Source organism: Coturnix japonica, chromosome 14 (assembly GCF_054131305.1).
Source record: "Coturnix japonica strain WE chromosome 14, WE-NBRP24, whole genome shotgun sequence".
NCBI lineage: Eukaryota > Metazoa > Chordata > Aves > Galliformes > Phasianidae > Coturnix > Coturnix japonica.
In genome coordinates, this window is record NC_140676.1 from 3142072 (window position 1) to 3161938 (window position 19867).

Below are 19867 nucleotides of genomic sequence, written 5' to 3' on the forward strand. Positions count from 1 at the left end.
ACTTCCATCCCTCCCCTTCTCCAGCCTCCTCTAAGGTTAACACACTCCACAGAGAGAAGCTCTCACCAATCAAATGCAGAACCTTGAGCAATGAAGACCAACTCTGTGCAGGTCTACTGGCTACAAGTGTCAAAATAGAGTAAATAGGGATAAATATTTACATTACTATTTTTTCCAAGTGAAATTCGTACTTAATGTCTTGTTCCTGAAGAATTTGGAACACAGCAAAAGGGAAACTTGTTTTTATTAAAAATAAAGCACATAAGTGATGAAAATTAAAATCATCAGCCAACACACCAGAGCAACATCACTTACTGTAGATATCAGTATAGGCCTTTGTTACTCAAACAGCACCTTCAGTCTCCAGACATATCGCAGGTACTCCAGTGGAACCAGCACGGCTCATAGTAATACCAGAACCAAAAATTTGCCTTAAATACATGAATTTAAATAGCATGGTTGCCTGTTAAAGACTTGGTATAAAACTAGGATAACTCTGTGGAGGAAAATATTGAGAGAAAAATATTGAGAGAAATAAAACTAAGTTCAATGAGAAATTCACGGGGCTCCTTCAAAGGCGTGTACAGGCTTAGATTCACACATCTGAATCCAAATGTAGAACGTAAAAGACGGGCGCAATAAACAGAAACTGTTTGGGCATGTATTTTTTTAATTATAAGTCAGTTTGACACTGTTAGAGGAATGAAAACTGCCCCAGAGGACTCAGTGGATCCACCTGAAGGCAGTCACATTTGAAACATACTGCAAATCTTGGGGCTTAGAACGCAAAAATACATCTGGTTTGTACGCTGTCTTTGATGAGAGAAGCTAATGCTCTTAAAAACTTGGTATTTACACTTCTGAAAAAGTTTCTGCACCTCATCCAAATTTGATAGGACAGGATTTAAGTGCCTCTTAATGTTCCCAACTGGGCACTTCTGCTGCTTTGGCACACATACTGTATTCCAGTACCAACGGGATACGATGTCTAATGCAGCTTTAAACTGGCAGCACTCCTGAGTAGTTTAAAATGTTTATCAACTCAGTAGGTCAAAAGTCTGCAGACACTGGGTGGAGCAGCAGTATGCCACAAAACTAACAGTTGTCCTCCTAGGGGAAAAAAAAAGGGGGGGGGAGAAACAGTTGTCAGTAAAGATTAAGTTCCTGGCCCCATTCCACAGCAGATAATATGTTGGTTTATAAAACACAGGATTAGTCCCATCTCAACACTTTAGAAAAAGACTCACTTGATACATCTCAGTGCCTGATACAAAGGCAAGGAAATCACTGTAGGGGTTCTCAAAACCCTTCCTGGTTTCTAATGTGCTCAGTTTAAAGAAACTGAGTGTGGTTTTTCCTTCTGCAGAGGGTGTGGCTGGGTGTTACAGCCAGTAGGTTTAACAGCTGAAAGGAAAATAGCTGGGTAATTCTTTGGTTCAGCTTTGCTAGCGTGTTTCTTAAATTACTGCTTGCAGGCATGCAATGACTGAAGTCCAGTGTCCTTGGGTCCAGCTGAGAGAACAAAGTGGGCCCAGACCTTCAGCAAGGATGATGGACAGGCAGTGCTGTCACGCTGTGACAGCAGGGGTTGACATGAAAGGGTGACACCAGCCTTGCTGTGACCCTCCTCCTGCCCCTTTCCTGGCAGAGGCCTAGATGTCTACTTGTACAATGCTGGGATCTGATTCTTACTAATCCAGAAATCACACTTCAGCCAGTGCTAAACGTCATCTGTACTTTTTTGGAGATAGAAACACAGCTCAACACTCAGCTATCCCTTCCTGTAAGAGGATACAGAATGTGACACAGAAATCCAGACAGAAGATACTGGCATAGACGTGGCATGTGCTAATCAGCGCCATTCAAACATTCAGGATCCTCATCCCGTGTGTTTTCATGGTCACTGTAAGCTCTTTAGAACAAAAACCCTGTCCTTCACATCTTGCTAAACCAGCTATCACACCTCTGCACTTCCACATAATCTTTCCATGTCATGTACAAGCTACAGAGATGACAGGCTACCCTGCTCAGATCTCGTTTTCTGTGGCTTCGCTTCAAATGTCAGCTACTCAAAACTCCACTTATTAATGCCTTTTGTAGAACACAGCATGTTTGTGTGCAAGGAAGCAAATGAGAACTGTCACAAGGAAATTAACATAACTTTTTTGTTTTTTTAAGGTGAAAGCCGTGCAGAAATATTTTCAGGTAATAGATTAAAATGTCAATACTGCTTTTCTAAAATAAACCAGGTTCGTTTTTGACGAGTCACAGATTCAGTACTCACAATTCCAAAACTCTCAGTGCCCACTATTATGCCTCTTGCTTCATAAATAAGTTCTACAAAGATCAACCCTAGTCAATTCATTACAAAGCAGAGGTTTCTACTCTCCCGTTATTGGGTTACTTCAGGGAGTAAAAGGTAGCAGTGACCAGCAAGTAGATTACTATCACTTCTGTAGAAAGTGATACTGTTCTAATGGAGCTCATTGACTGAAAGGAATTACAGCATTATCACAATATCTTGTGTCACCTTGAATATAAAGATGGTCATCTGCAAGAAGTTGATTTAAACGCATGTAAAATCCAATGAATTTCAACATCCGACTGAACTGTAACAACGGTGAGTTGCAGTGTGCAGTCTCTGTAATCCAAGGATCTTTCTAAGAAAGATGGCTTTTCCAAAATAACATCTATGCAGCCTCCTGGCTGCTGCTCAGATTTGGCATAACTAAATTGTTTTCATAAACTTGAATCACTGACAAATCAGATATTTATCATGCCATAAACTCACGAGAACATAACCTATGACACAGCTGTGAGAAATAGACACCTGACCTGAAACTATTTTTTTCTTAAAATGTAATAAATTTCTACTGAAAAGCAGTTTCTTATGCATCAAAACCAGCAATTCTTTTTAATAAGATTATTTTACTGTAGAATATTTACTTAGGCGCTGGCTTTAGACCTTTTCCCTGTTTTTAATCCTGAGATACTTTTACATGGTGCTGGCATTCTTGAGTCAGGGCAGAGTTAAGTGTTGGTGTTAGGTCATATTTCCTTCCAAGGGCACAGAGTTACCGTGCACGTATTGTATCACCACATATAAATCAATCCCGTCATATCAAAGCTCTTCACTATCTAGAGGAAATCAAACAGGCAATCCTTTTTAAACAATCCAACAGTAGCAGGTTGGCTTCCTTCTAGATTTGCCAACTTTCACATGTAATTGTCGGACAGGGGCTTTACATATGGAAGGCTGTTAAACAAACAACAACAACAACCCAACATACATTTTTCCATAAGATTTTTCTTTCTAAATGAAACCCCAGTGTAATTTCCTGTATAATTACCCTTGATGCAATCCTGCCATTGGAGTTTCCCTTAAGGGAAAGAGCTTTGGGTAGACAATGGTAAACATCGGTTGGCTACAGCGGTGACAGTGTCCCAAGGGACAGTGCAACAATTCCAAGAGGCTTTTTGGTAGTGAGATTGGAGTAAGAAAATTCAAATCTAGAACAGAAAAAAGGAATAGAAGAGACTTGTAAGAAAATAACTGAATTAAAGTCCAACATAAGAAGTACAATCCATGGATTCAGAAAACCAGCTCGGTTGTTTTCTTAAGACTTAGTTGAAAAAACAGCAACATAAAGGAAGAGGCACCAATTAAGGCGATGCATATGGTGCTTTCCATGTACAGGTTCAAGAAGTTGAATGTGCTAGTTAAACATCCATCTAACGTGAATTGGGTCCAAAAATACAGTTGAAATATGCCATAGATCAGGCCCATAACAAAACCCAGTAATATGCAATAAAGCACCTGTGGACATAATGATGGTCTAGACAGGGGTTTAGAAATTAACTACAATAGCAAATTCTGAGAAGAACTCAGTAATACTTAACTATAACAGTAGCACGCTACAAGATGACAGCATGACAAATAGTATGTTTGCATCAGAAACAAAAAGTAACACAGCATAGCCAAGGGAAGACTACAGAAAAGTAATCTGCTCATTTCTGTCACACTTACCTAGCAGCAGTCACATAGTTAGCTGCACCCCTGAAATCACTAAACAACTAAGAACCTCTAATCTCCCTTCCATGTGCAGAAGTTCAGAACAGAGACGATCCTACACTCATCAATTAAATTGTTCTGGATCAGCTAATGCGTTCTCCACAAAGAATAGACATTTCCTGTTTCCCTTTAGTATTCCCACTTTAACTCTCCACCCCTCTGCCTTCTCCCAAGATGCCAATTAACAGGGGAGATGGTACATCCAAATCTCAAAATGTGAATCTGCAGATATTCTGATTTTGCTAACCCATGTGACTGCATAATGCATAATAACCAGACCAGCCAAGGGGCAGTTTACAGCAGAGTCTGAACTGGGGCAGAACTAAAACAGCTCAGCTGTCACACTGTACTGAAATGGCCAACGGCTGCTAGTGTTTCTTTTGCCTTATGTATCACAAGCCTGCCAGTTTAGGAGTGTGCTGCCTGGCAAGAAGCTGCATTGTTGGCTGATGCATCTAATGTTGCCTCAGGAACTGTATTTCTCATTCCCTATTTCCATTAAAGAGTTTCTCCTCCAAAATGCATCCTTCTTAATACAGACCTCAAGAAACCATTTCTAAGTGTCACTCAACTTCAGAAACAGTCTTTGGATCCCTTTTTAATATTCTTTTTCTTGTAATACAGCATTTCAAACAGAATTGGATTAAATAAATCTTTTAAAATATTCATCTTTGTCCTGCTCTTTGAGAAGCTACGTCAAATGTTACTACCATTGCCAGAAATGCACTTCCACTCCTTCTATAATCCTAGAGTGGCTTCAGTTGGAAGAGATCTTAAAGATCATTTAGTTCCAGCCCCACTGCCCTGGGTAAGGACACCACCAGGCTGCTGAAAGGCCCATCTAGCTGCTCCTTGAACACTTTCAGTGATAGGACATGCAAAGTCTGAAGAACAGAAAGATTCCTACCTTTCAAATACACGTAGTAAGTGTTATAGAGGGTCCTCATTGCCAATTCTTGCAAAGGCAGCACACGATCTGTTTCTGTCCCTATAGACTTCACCTCTGCTGGCAGGAACACAGTTAACTGTCCCGATGAAAAAGAAAGCAGTTTCACCTCTGAAACTTGAATTGGAGAACCACAGCTAGAAAGACACAAGACGTTTAAGAAGTAGTTAGGAAAAAATTAAGTTAACTTCATAGGGAAACCCAATTTACCAACCCCAAGCACATCTGATATGATTCTTTAGTGCAGCATCATTCAAAGATGCATTGCAGAATGCAGCATGTACAGACACACATTTTCTTAAGATATCCAGCCTTCAGTAACATGCAGCAGGACATTTGGAGGTCTGCACTTATCAAATAACTTTCAAAAGCTCGAGAAACAAGTACACAGTCCAAAGGGGGTGAGCCAAGTGCACTACCAAAGTAACAGATGTTACTCTCATTTAGCATCCAAATGCCATATATTACTAAATACTTATAATAAGGGTGCAATCTAATTCTTATCTTGGATCAACCACATGTGAATGACATTCAGTAGTTGAGTCCTATTATAAAGCATACATGTGAGCTACAGCCACAAAGAAGTATAATTCAGGTGCTACTCAGAGATTATTTCCTATACCTTTCCCTATCCATAGAGTTCCTTTAAAAATAAAAAACCAAATAAAACCCCAGCTCAAACTGTAAGGCCAAGATCCCTTTTCAAGTACTAACTTTGTCCTTTTCAAACTGCAGTAAGAAAAAGGAAGGTTACTGGGATTTCAAGGAGATAAATTCAGCCAGTATTCAAATATTATGTGATCCCTGTTGCAAGTTATCGTGCCAAAGAGACAGGCATAAGAAAATTCTGCTAGGAAGTTGGGGAAATCAGCAAAGGAACTTAAATTCTTTATGACAACTGAAATTTGAAGCCAAGAGCAACTCGTTAGGGCCAGTCCTAACAAATGGAACATGAACACAAAGTTGTCAGCTTTCCCAGATTTGGGACCCAAACCTGAGGTAACTGCTTTCATCCTCATCAGACATGAAATAAATGTGGTAGAACCTCTCTGATAAGGAAGAATCTCAGCGCAACCAATTAAAGAAAAAAATACTTCAGAGAAACAAAGAAGCATCAAGAAGCAAGTCAATAAGCCTCTTGTTTAATATTTAATACTTCCCTGCAGACCTTTAACGGAGGTAAAATAGAATCCAGAATTTAGAGGTCCAGTATTCCAACAATTCATTCTCCAACAATCAGTACCCAAAGAATTAGCCATCACAACCAATACATCCATAATGCTATATTTTCAAGCTTATAAACCCTGTGTCAGCCTAGGTAGAAGACAAACCTCCTAAACTCACTGCAGTTAAGGTAGATTAAAAACTGAGCTATTTGGTTCACAAAGGGTAAAGCTATGAATGCCCACTGTAACACACAAAGCAGGCAAGCAAAACAGAGCATCGAGAGGAATAATTTAAGGGGCGCATCCTTACATTTGGACATATTAGGGAAAGAATCAGAAGCTGTGAGTAACACTAGGTGCAAGAAGGAAATGGTGAAAACCAACAAAGGAGATTTAAAAGACAGGGAGAAGGGGGAAAGATGGTCTATCCAGATAGAAAAAAAACCTGGAGCTGCAGAGGAGCCCTACAGAACAACAGTGAAGAAAAAACTATGATCGTTCACTTGCTGCTTTGAACAAGAGTGACAGACAACTATGAAACCCTACCTGCAAAAACTAAGATCGACATTTGAGTATTGAGATCATCACATCTTACATGAAGACTTTCTCAGCCCGACTGCAGGATTCCCAGACAGAGAATCACTGCTTAGACAATGCAATATAGATCCTATTTTCAGAAACCTAGCTTTATATTAGTAACAGCAGCTGTCCTGTGGATGACCAAAGTACTAAAGCCTGGAACATTGAACATTTTGCCTGACCTCTGGAAAATGTGCATTGGTTACGTATGCTTTCTTAGAAGGAACACAGAATGGTTTTACAACAAAGACAGTTATCTGTCTGTTACACAAATACACATGTCTCTTTGGTTATTGGAAATCAGTCCTGTGTTTTGGATGCTTTATGAAGAACAGTAGACTTTATTATTATCAAGTATTATGGAAACCAAATAGTTACAGAAGCTCAGTGAAAAAGATAAAAAAACAAATTTTCCTGAGTGTAAAATAAGGAACAAGGACAGGATAGTTGGACCACACTTGCTTGAACATTTTTTTGCATTATAATTAGTGTTTTGGTCACAATCAATACAGTTCTATTACCTATTGGGCACTTAACGTCTTTCTTACAATTTATTATTAATCCTGAAAAAAATAAAGGTTAGAAATAATTTTCCCTGAAAAACAAAGTCAGTTTGAGATTGCACAAATTTCATGCAACTGCAAGTATTTAAATATCACACAACCAGCTGACATGAATATTAGAAAAACCTTAAAATGCCAAGACTCAGCATCTCACATATTGCAGTAGAGCACAGGCTGCAAAGGGGGAATTTATATTTAATATAAGATCTGCTGAGAGCAAGCATACCAGAAATTTATAATTAGATGGTAATGAGGACAATCCTCCTCTGATCAGTGTTATACCAGTAAGGCTCCATTCATTTCAGTGGTGCTGGTCCTAATTTATGCTGGTGTCAGTACAGAAAGAATTAAGCCACTGTCCAAGTCAGACCACTTTTCCCTCACATCCTAACCACAAACATGAGGCAACCCTAGGATATTTTTAAAATGCACACTTAAAAATATATCTGTCAATCCACAATTCCTTTGAAAAAAACCTACTTTAGTTAGTATGTACCAAGACTTAGGAGAAGCTGATACTGGGACACAAAAGTGAGCAAAGCTGCATGTGGCATTCCAAGATACGGACCCAAATTTAGGGAAATGCAAGAACTTATGAACTGGATAAATGGTGCAACACATGAAGACAGTTTGTGCATTCTTCAGTTATGCAGATTTTGCAAAGCTTACAGTTCTGGCCATCTTTAAATGCAGCCGGCATCCAGCCTCGGGACTTACATTATCATTATAAACTCCTTCAGAATAACTGCACCGACTTCTGGCTTAACATGAAAATACTGAAAGTCAGCAATTAATAGAACATTTGTTGCAAAAGGAGAAGAGCTGGCAGCTGCAGTAATCCTCCTTAAACTGACATTAATTCTGAATCTATCACAAAAAAAAAAAAAAATAAAAATCAGTTGTATCATATAAGTACATATTTATGAGAAATTTTCAACAGAACACATTTGCAAAACATTTGATTTAATTCGCACCTACCCGCTGCAACCAATGACTTTATTATACAGAAAAGATGGAAGGCCTTTGAGATGAATGTTGTTATCCACATAAACATATTGTAGCTCCCGCGACCGACCTAAATCTGGGTTCAGAAAACAAGAGAAAAAGTAAGAAGGGATGACAGTGACAATTCTGAGCTAAGTGATTCTTCTTCCTCATTATAAATAAGAAATCAAATTCCACGGCAGCAAACAAAGTACTTCCCAATTATAACATTTTGGAGCAAGTTACTTTAGTAATTTTAAATACCATTTCCAACTAGGTTTTTCAAATGATCCATACTAAAGCTCTGTTCTATACATCAGAAAATCCCATTTAAAATTTCACTCTGACAAACTCCAGGTGAGGTAGAAGAAGAAAAATGTCAATCCATTTCAAATCCTGCAGTGCATACTTTTGGGTTTTTTTGTTGTTGTTGTTGTTTCAACTTAGAGGGTGGTGAGGCACTGGAACAGGCTGCACAGGGAGGTCGCAGATGCCCCCTCTGGAGGGGGCTCAAAGCCAGGTTGGATGGGATCCATCTAGATCTAGGCTGATCTAGAAGAGGTTGACGACTGTGCCCATAGTAGGGGGTTGGAACTGGATCATCTTTAATATCCCCTCCAGCCTAAGCCGTTCTGTGACTCTATACTGCATAAGCTGAAATCTCCTTTTCGTTAACATTGCACTGAAATCACAGCCTTATTATCTGTGAAATGGCGAAGAAAAAAAGACCATAAACGCGATATGTCTCTCCAAGAAAATAAACTCATTGAACTACCTTAGCCATAACCAGGTAGCAACCAGTAATAATTCAGAAACCAGTCTGTGAGATATGCCAAATTACACAGCACAAGAAAATACATAAGCATTAAACAGCAGAATATTATACAGCAGAAGTTGTGGTAATAATAAACAATCAATACACCTGAATATGAGCTGCTTATTATTTCTGTTAAAATATTCATGGCTGGCAGTCCAAAGAAGCAAGCAGGGCATATTTAAGCAATACTTTCATGGACTATAAGTATGTTAATAGTCCCAGATATAACCACACAGGTATGGAATGATTTTATGTTTGCTTATCAAGCTGAAGTGGAAAAATGAAGCAAAAGGGGAAAAATTTGGTTTCTAGTAATAATTCTCAGAAGGGATAGTTTTACTTATCAGCAAGATCCAGTCAGCCTGCTACCAAAAAAAAAACATGAAAAACCAAACAAAGTAAAGGGAATAGTATTTATTTTTATTTTTAAGAGAGTTTTGAACTGCCAAAGCTGACATGTAGGATCATCTTGGCAGTCCATTTCATCTGCAGCTCCTATGCCATGCAGGTTAGGAAGAGATGCGCATTTAACACAATCCAAGCAGGTTTTCAAACGTTTGAAAGCCTCTGTGCTTTGGAGGAGATAACTGCAGCCCAAACAAAACACAATATGAAAAGCCATGTGTACACTTCTCGGCTTCTTAAACTTTCATGAGCATGTTATAGAAACTAAGCAAGATAAACAAGCCTTGTAGCTGAATCAGCTACACTGAAAGCCCTAGTAATATCGACTAGTTCTGACTTCCATCTTTGTCAACTGGCAATTATCTTGATTAGCATAAAACAAAAATGAATATAGCTTCTGCCCCTTTTGTAATAGCAGCTGAGAACAGAAGAAAAATTTAAACCATTTTCATATACAATATCTATATTCAGCTATTCTGTTTTCAAGTGATCTTTCATCACCATTCCTTACTATAATAAGTAATTCAAGCCCTTTTTTTAATCACAGAATTGTTCCACTTCCACATAGAGCTTTGGGTACCACTTTACAGAGATAAAGCAAATGACATTTGAAACGATCTCCCCAAACATTTGGCTATCTTAAAATACAACAAATGTCTTCAGCTGTCACCCACTGGACTAGCAGCTGTAAGTATCAGAAACCTTAAAGGCTGGAGCTGAGGAGCTTTCAAAGAGTGCCACATCATCAAAGCTTCGGTCTAAGGAAGAAGAACCGATACCCACAAAAAACTAATAGGTTCTGTTTCTGAAAGGAAAACATTAACATAGAAAACCTGACTTCTGTTTTTTCTTTTAATATAGGCTCTTATGCTGCACTCCGTAGAGATTTTGTAATAAGTTTCAGGGACCATAACTGGGGCTTTGCTCAAATCAGAATAACTGGACGTGAGGGGACGTTTTTACCTATTACTGCTTCTTTTTCCCACCATCCCAAAGATACTTTGGTTCCAGAAACTATCTCCTGAATCTGTCAAGCATCCTGCCCTAAGAAAGAAGTACAAATACCTCTACTGACTGATTAGCACCACTGTGAGATGCTGCTATGCACCATTAAGAGCACACACCTCAAAAAAGGTGGGGTACTTTGACTCTGTGGCAGGGCTGAAAATAGTTTAGCAAAGTCCTGGGATATATTCAGATGAAACAAAAACATCACTATCCTTTAATGAAGAAAAATATTGCAGTAGCAAAGAACTAACACCACAAAGTATTGTAATGGTGGAAAAGATTCGCTTAAAGTTAAACACAAATATCAGGCCCACTGAAAGCTGAGGGAGCCTCATGCTGCAGAGACCAGTGTGGTGAAGAAGAGAAAACTATAGGTTGCTGGGGCAGCTTGAACGTGATACTGTTTAACTCATTAATTTAGAGAATGGAAGAAAATTTTAAAAGAGGGCTCATCTTGCTTATTTCCACACAGATGTATGCAAATGGGCTGGAAATCAAGCAAGTCAAAAAAAGCCCTAAAGCTGTTCTTTTCATATGCATTTAGGGGTGGGGAGTTAGGCTGCATCTCATCTCTTTCCTCTGTCTTTATCTTATGCTATGTTTAGATTCTGAGTTCTAAGCTGACTGCATTTCCTAGGTAATTAAAGCAAATTTTTGGACGTTAGACAAAATATCTCAGTAGGAAAAATTCTATTCCCAAAGCCAAATAGCCTTTAACTATAAATGTTCCTTTGATATAGTTTCTTTGCATTAAATAACCAAGCATTTTCCAGACCCCAAAAGATGGTTTTTTTTTTCCTCAAGCCTCAAACACTGTCCATAAAACTTAAATTGAAATAAAACATCACTTTAAAAAGCTCTTTGTATCCCATCCTATCTCCACTAATTTTTAATGTTTTATATCAGTCAACAAATATTGTTAAAGACTCTCTAGAAAACAGTCTGCAAGAACTTGGTAAAATAAGGAAGCTGTCCATCTATGAAAAGGCTAAAGCTACAAAGAAGGTTTTTATGTGGCTTTTGCAAGCACTGTACTGTCTAAAACACTTCCACTTTCCTCCTTCCAGGCTCCCAGATCAAAGACATCTCTCCCAGAAATGACCCAATGCCATGAGTCCTGAACAAACCCCAATTCTATTTTTTTTTCCTCTATTTTTTTTTTCTTGTCTTAACCTCAGGGCCCTGGCATATGCATTCCACATGGCTGAAGATGGAACAAAAGCTCTTGTGTGCCTGCACTGATGCTCTTTTAACCATACTGCGAGGGCAAGGACACAAAAGCAGCATATACTGAGGTAGAATAAGACCTTTGTTTACTGTGCACTGATAATTACTAGACCCATTTTCTAAACAAAAAGTGCACATAAAGCCCCAATACAGTGATATAACACTGAGTATTTGCTGTCATAACATCCCCTGAACTGCCAGTATACTTCAGAATTTATGGCCTATTTTAATTATATTTATACTCTATTATATAAATCAATTTCACTTCTGCAGTGTCATCAGATTCAAAGTTCTGCTTGCAGCGGAATTTGTTTTCAGGCATTGCAGCATTTGCTAGCGGTAAAATTTCCAAGTTAACTTCCCATCAAAGTGTAAGTTTGATTATAAGATGGATATAGAGGGATCAGTGGTGCTATCTGCCATTCAAGAGCAGAATTCCTAAGGCTACTTATTAGGACACCATGAAAGCCAGCGATGGGAAAATAAAAAGCAATCACATAGGGCTGGCCAAAATGCAGTTTCCAGCTCAACTTCCACCTCTGATTTGGGCATCCTTAGAAACCATTAGGAAGGCCCAAAGATTCAGATCCACACTCTTGTTTCATATAAACCAACACAATGTGGAAAAATAAATGCCAGCATCCATCTAACTGCCAGTCTAGGAACAGGAAAATGCCAGTTCACACAGCGCCTAACAGGAGCCATACAGGCAGCAACAAGGGACACATTTAGCTGGGGAAGAATGCGTACCTTGCCACATTTGATGTCAACCACCATAGGAAATAAAGTAAATCGCGCTTGAAAAGGCTTTAAGGAACACGTTCCAAGCATGAACATTTCTTCTACCACAGACGTGCCTCTTAAAAAAGCAAAAAAACATTCTTTGGAGGTGTGTAAGATGGCTGCCTTCCTACTCAAATCCCTCATAGAAAAACAACTGCAAGACAATTACTGCTCGAATATCACTCTTCTTTTTCCTGCAGTACCTCTCACAGTTGTTAAACCTCCCTGGCCAGGGGCACCATTAATGGAGAAATTAGATATAAGTATAGAAAAAAAAATTGGCCAGTGTGTGCAGCTAGCAAAAATACGCTACAATTATGGCTTAACTTCAGTAATACTCTAACATTCCATGTCATACAGCGCACCAAGGAAAACATTTTCCCATACAGCAGAAAATACATTTAATCTGTTTGCTTTTCAATGCGCTCTATTTGATATCATCACATCTTGACCACTCTGAAGCCTCCTGATTCTTCACCAGGGATTAAACATTTACGTTTATGCTGGGCTGCTTTTCCTCTGAACTCTAGGATTTATGATTCAGTTTCATATTCACAGATAGCAAATTATCTCCAAATGTTCACCAGTGAGTCACTATTAAGAACTACTGAACAAGGTCAACTGACAGTCTTTGATGTTTCCTATTATTTTTTAAAGTTCCTTCAGAATGTTTTGAATTTGAGTCTAAAAATAAAGAAAAAAAGGTGTATCATTATATTACAGATTTATTTCCTCCTTTTGAACTTGAAGCACGTGAGCAGATCTGCGGCTCACGCAGGTCATAGCTCACAGATAAGCTACCAGCGCAGAGGCAGAGAGAACTTCCACCCTTTAGTATTTCACATTTTATCTTACTGAACTTCATCTTATTTTTGAATAATTAAAAATATTCCGCTCCTCTCTCATGAAATAGAGTTTGGAATATTTGCCAAACTGAGGTTCGCTGCTTTGCCTCTTTCAGATGGTACCATGGAGTCTGCATGATGCATCCTGGAACTCATTTTCTCATTTATATAATGACATATGTTGGGACATAACTGAAACACCATGTCTGGAGACATTATTTGCACTTGCCAGTAATATGAACTAAGGTGTTAAAAAAAAAAATCAGACTATCAGCTTCTTTAAAGACTGAATTGCTAGTACTGAAAAATTAAGTTAAACCCCACAGTTTAAGTTATTTAGAAATAAAACCATCATTTTCATCTTCTTTTCAATGCTATTATCGCCACTTCATCTGCACCTAATTAACCAACCTCTAAGAGTATTCTAAAAAGAAAGACTATTAATGTCCATTCCGCTGGCAGAGTAAATCTGCATGCACATCTGTATTTCAGCAGAGATTACCCTACTGACACATGGATGATGTCTCACTTTTCATGGACAAAATATGCAGTCCACCCTTCCTGCAGTCACAATGACTTCCCACAACAAAAACCACTCAGTCACCACACCTCCTGCTCGTGAAGGCCTGGCTCTACACTTCCAACCTTAGAAAGGGTTTGAAGAAAAGGCAGATGAAGTTTTTCTTGTGCTTCTGTCATGAAAGCTTTGATGGATGCCTATATACCGCACAAACTAAATCTTAGCTAGACTATTCAGCACTGACATTCCTAGCAATGAAAAAAGTTGCTCGTATGGATTTACTGGGACTTTGCAGCACATTTCCAGCCCCAGCTGAAGAATTTTACTTAAACACCAGGTCCAGCAAACAGAAGCAGGTCATTACCTAAAGTGTTGGAACTCAGATTACATAGTACTATATTTAAACAAGACATCATTTAAACTTTTTCCCCCTGTTAGCTAAAAATAAAGCAGATCTGACAGATGACCTACTGCTTTAAAGCAAACATGAAAACTCAACTTGTATTTTTTTCATTTATTAACATATTTTCCAACAATTTCATCACTGTAAGGAGACCATAAACAGAGTTTGAAGGGATCAGAATGGATCAAAAATCACCTGTTGCTTTTTTTTTGGAGGAGGAGGAAGAAGCAAACTTGTTTCCCCATCTATTCCCTGACCCACCCCCAGGCCCAGTGAATGCAGTGACTCACCCAGAGGCAGAAATGCAAGGCGGTTCCCAGCCATGGAGAGCTCGTTGAGGCTTGGGAGCTGGCACAGATGGCGGGGAACGTACCACAGGTGGTTCCGGTCTGCAGTCAGGTATTGCAGTGAGAGGCACATATGCAGCCTTTCGGGTAACGTTATCAAGCGATTGGTTGAAATATCCAGTGTTTGCAGCTCCCTCAGATCTCCAACCTCTACAATCCAAAGAGGAAGAGTGGATATACGTTAATGTCATTGTTTTCATAAGCAAGACCAGAAAAATGCTGAAATCAAAAACAAAGGTCAGCTGTTTGCTGTCCTGTTCTTCCTCATAAAATACAGCTCTAAGAACCTGTGTTTAGAAACAATATTATCCCCATCACCATGGTCTTTCAGATCTCTCTGATAAGCAACAGCATCCTCATTTATGAGCTATCTCAAGACAGTGCATTTGTGAACTGTTGATTACTGTTAACAACATCAAGCAGTACCTGGGTCAAAAGCAGTTACCAAGAGACTTTTGCATGACCCCAGATTCATGCAAGCTGAAATTAATATTACATAATTTTAACATCTGAGGATGCAACTTTGGTATCAACCTTACTTAAAATGTTTTATTGTAAGAAGATATTATAATAAACTACAAATGATAATTGCAATAACTACAGTTTCTAAAGGTTTTCTCTTAGCATTTTAACAATCTGGTTAATATTTTTAGGAGAAGAAGTCTGTGTTCCATTTTATATAATGCTGTGGGACTTTTGCTGCAGATAACAAATGAAGATTCTCCAAGCCAGTAAGATGCAACCAACTCATGCACCACAGCCATCTCCTTGCTTCTGGCCTTTGGGACCAGGGTGCCCAAGGGCAGACTGAGCAACATGCTAGCAACATGCTAATCAGCTCTATCAGTGTGCTGATTGATCAGGTACTTCCTCCTTTACAGTTACTCTATAAATTAAGCAATTCTAATCCACTGTTGTCCCCAGATGTGGAGAAACTGAGCAGTTTCACTTTCTTTGTAGCCACAGCAATGGAACTAACTCACTGAGCTCTCACAGCCCCCAGTTCTCATGGTAATTCACAGCAGAACCAAATTATCATTGCCTTCAACTGAACAAAATCAGCTCTCACATCTGGTAACTTCTAAACAAGGTTCACCAAAATTTTCTAGACTGGAAACATGAAGCAACCTACACAACCCACATTCAACACAACCTGAATGATGCACGGACCTGCCACTGGTTGGTTGTTGTTCATTTTTAGAGAAAATAAATAGGATGATAGTGTTAAAGCTCAGGAGAATCTGTTGGGCCCTTTAGCTCCCTCTGCAGCAGGAGCTAGAAAATCCACTATTCCCTGAGCTCTGCTGGCATCCCTGAGCATCTTGAATGCTAAATACTAAGAAGTAAACAAAACACTGGGTTAAATTCAAGCTGCCTTCTATGCAATGGGAGAATGAGAAGCAGCAAGTTTGAAGTTGACCTTGGGAAAAAAATGCTAAAAATTTACTTTTAAAACTAGAAACATGACCAGAAGAAAAAAAAAGTAAATACAATGCAATTATTAGCAATTCTCAGAACAGTAGTAATTTTGTGCTGTTGCCTGCTGCAAAAATCCTTAATTAACTACAATAAAGAACAGCAAAGTACATGAATCCTCTCATAAAGTGACAAACTGCAGCTATACACAGGTTCTGCAAAGCTCTCGCAGTTTCAACTTTAACAGCGACCATAAGCTTTCTTAAAGTTTTTGTATGTTTTACTATAAGACTGAACAGCAAAAGCAAAGTGACATCTAAATAGCAAAAGCCTACTGTGTTAGAGAACTACAGTAGGGCAGTTTAATTTTTAAAGACATTTATATTCATCTTAAAAAAAAAAAAAAAGCCATGCTTTAAAATAGTGACAGGAAGAGAGCCACCTACATTCAGCCAAACCACTGACCACATGCAGTCAATAATAGGCCTAGCTATTTTCATACACTAACCTTTTTCTCCACCACTAAAAACAGTTTTCTAATTCAGTTTTGGTCCAAAATCCCATAAATGTTACGGATGGCAAAGCTGGCAGAATTTCAAAGGCATTGCTGGAATGATACGTTTCAAATCTAAGAGGAAATAAAAGTATTCTCACTTTATCCTTCATCCAAAAAACACATACTTGTCCAAAACTTCATCCTCTCTACCTTAATCTTCCAATGCATACCAGATGTAAACATCCACTTTCAACCTATAGTGCCATATGTTAAAGAAACACTCACCAACCCACAATGAAGTTAAAAAGTAAACCAAACCATTTAAAGCACCATCGGATGAAAGATGCAACTCCCAGACTCCCCACCATAGCGCTGAATGCTCACACTGAAGAACACACTCAGACATTTACTGATGACAATAAGCTGGTTTTAATCCAAAGCAAAGGACAAAAACATAAAGAATAACCCAAAATATAAACAGCCCATCAATAAGTTCCTCAAACTTTTAGTTACTATTATCCACACTTTAAAACAAAGTCACCACAAATACTGCAAGGTATTTTATCTGACAAGAACACTGAAAGGCTTACAAACCTCTCTTGCCATCACCTTATCAAACACTACAACGTTTATGAGGGGGAGGCATTGGAAATTTCAGGCAGATTCTGAAAACAGCTATTCCTAAGTAAAAAGAGCCAACAAGGAAAGGACTTAAGTGGGAGATGGGATTTTTTACTGGTTAAGAAATACACAAATGCACATCACTATTAGGCCACATTCAGAAGTTCTGATTACATTTATATTGAACTGAAATATGTACATTAAAATTTATATTAGCTCTAGTATTAAGTTGAGACTATTTAAACAAACTATTAAAATCACCGTGAGCTCAAAGAAATTCCCATCAGCTCTTCTGAACTCCTAACTGAGGACATCCCAGGCTGGTGGAGGCACACCAAGGCCCAGCACCAAGTTCCTGTGCTGATTCTTGGACCCAAATTCATCAGCTGTGTCCATCTGCACAGATTACTGCCTTCACATACTGTTGGGCAATTCTGTGGCTTAGCCATATGGTACAAACATGCTCATGGGGTGCTGTGCACCAAGTAGCTGACAGCCTGTAAATTCACATACTGCCTTACCTCACAGGAACTTATACATAGGCTTATAGCCAAAGTCCTGCCTACAGCCTTCTGAACGTGATTTCAATGACACCGATGTACATATGAATATTTCAGACTATTCTAAAACTGCCAGCACTCCAGTAATTAATTCAGCCTTTTCATCCTTATAATGTGGAAACTCAGAAGGGAGAACTGCAGATCCAAAAAGCAGCCTTTGCAGTCATTGCAGCTTTCCCTACCACTTGGAGAAAGGGACAAGTATACTGGCCTCTAACACGTGTCTTTCAAAAGAAAAGCTGCCTAGTAAGTTCAGCTCTCAACACAGGGAGAGAAAATACCAGTGTACTTTCTCCAAAAAAAGAAATGAATGTTTCAAAGATTTTCAGAAGATTTCCAAAAGTTACTGAACTTCTACCAAAAGGCTCAGCATTTGTATTAACACATCCAACAACAGGGGGAAAATAACTGGTTCAGGTGGTTAAATGCCAGTTTTTAAAACCAATTCCCGTAGTTTAATCTGAAGAAGAGCCCATCTGTAAGCAACCAGCCTATGCAGCACAAGCACTGCCAAAGGCAACTCAAACCTCCTCAGCCTTCTGACAGTACAGGCCGCATCAACTTCAGAACTCAAAAATGAGTAAGCTCTCTTCAAATGTGAAGAGCAATCCCACCTCTTGTCTGATGGGCCCATACCACAAAATTTCATTCAAAGATAAACAAAACACATGCACAACTGAATGTGAGTGAACAGAAGGCACAGGTTTACTTGAAATCAAACACTTTTGGAGTCTTTCGGTCCAAGTAGAGGTAAAAAGAGGACAGGAAAGGGCTACAGACCTACCTGCATGAGTATGCACCTCAAAGCAGGATGCTAAGAGAAAGCAGAGAACCTACAAGGAATGGAAAAAGGGACTTATCAGCAAAGAGCTGCCACTTAGAGGTCAGACGATAGAAATTAAATCTGCCAGAAGGCCAAGAAAATGGGAACTCACAGAGAAAATTATAAACAAACAAAAGGTTTCTTGACAGGAAAGAGCAAGAAAGTGAGAACTGGTGTCAGTAAGGGGTAGAAACAGGGAAGACAATCCAAATACTAAACTAGCTCTTGGCATCATTTTTTCCCCCTGTAAGAAAAATGCTGCATATGAGGACAAAGACAGAATACCTCATGGGAACAAGGACAAAGCACTGAAAATTACCACATCCATTGCTAAAATGAAATGAAGCTACTTAGAAAATTTCAATCACAGAACACAGAAAAAAATGAGTTATATATCAGAAGTGCAAGCTCAGGATCAGGGACTCGCCATGAATAAGACATATCCTTGGATAGTAACCTAGGTCTGGAGACTAAACATAGTACCTGTATTAACCTAAGCTAACGTGACTTCGTGCTCTTTATTATCTTACATTAAGGGGGAAGAGCAACCAGGAATAACCAGTGACTGCATGACAAGAAGAATGAAAATGCAACTTCAATCATTCCAAATGTAAATCAAGTTATACTGGCTTATCTTTCTCTGATGAAACTCCTTAGTTAACACATGGGTGTCATATCTCACAGCAAACAATTGGCATGGAAAAATATCACCAGTGGTGATATTCCTTGAGGGCTTACTTTGTTTAGAATTTCTATTTTCTGCCACAGTAAAAATAATTGTTAGGTTTTGCTTTGGTGACGAAATAAGCATTTCAAATACTGCTAACATGAGAGAGAATCCAATTACTATATAGAAAGAAAAGCAAGTATGTTTAGACTTCAATGACTGAAATGGAATGAAGAATATCTGCTTGAAACAATGGCACAAGAGAGGGACTGGTTATGCTGGTTCACGGGTTACAAGCCAGCACTGAAAATAAGTAATCACTGAAAATAAGTAATGCAATTTCTTAGTGTAGCTGGATCATCAGGAACAAAGACGTACATTAACACACCTTCATATTGTTTGCAGTGATGTTCCTGCTTTTATCACACAAACTTCTCCATATGGAACAATGTTGTCTGACACCCACTCTGCAAACACAGCAGCACGCTGCTGTTCCACAACTACAGTCATAGTCTTTGCTATCTACCATTCAGTTAATTTCTTTCCAGCCTGTGGTACCCAAGGGGACAGATTCTTACTAGTCTTCGCAGAATCCAGCACTGTGGGGACTGGCTGTCAT

At 38.8% G+C, this 19867-nt stretch overlaps 1 protein-coding gene across 16 annotated transcripts in view; it reads right to left on the bottom strand.

Moving 5' to 3' along the window:
* Positions 1 to 226: 226 nt before the first annotated feature.
* LRRC28 (leucine rich repeat containing 28) overlaps positions 227 to 19867 on the bottom strand; it is a 44956-nt gene continuing 25315 nt past the window's right edge. For 7 of the 16 annotated variants that reach the window (XM_085515322.1, XM_015873180.3, XM_085515325.1 and 4 more), the window contains 6 exons: positions 14609 to 14815; positions 8305 to 8407; positions 8044 to 8193; positions 4980 to 5155; positions 3351 to 3510; positions 227 to 1110 (listed from right to left, as the gene is read on the bottom strand). In XM_085515322.1, coding sequence (XP_085371448.1) covers positions 1038 to 1110; positions 3351 to 3510; positions 4980 to 5155; positions 8044 to 8193; positions 8305 to 8407; positions 14609 to 14738 — 792 coding nt within the window. In that variant the 5' untranslated portion in view covers positions 14739 to 14815 and the 3' untranslated portion in view covers positions 227 to 1037. Of the gene's footprint in view, positions 1111 to 3350; positions 3511 to 4979; positions 5156 to 8043; positions 8194 to 8304; positions 8408 to 9427; positions 9715 to 12517; positions 12627 to 14608; positions 14816 to 19867 lie in introns of those variants that run through there. The other 9 variants (XM_085515328.1, XM_015873182.3, XM_085515327.1 and 6 more) reach the window with 5 other exon arrangements.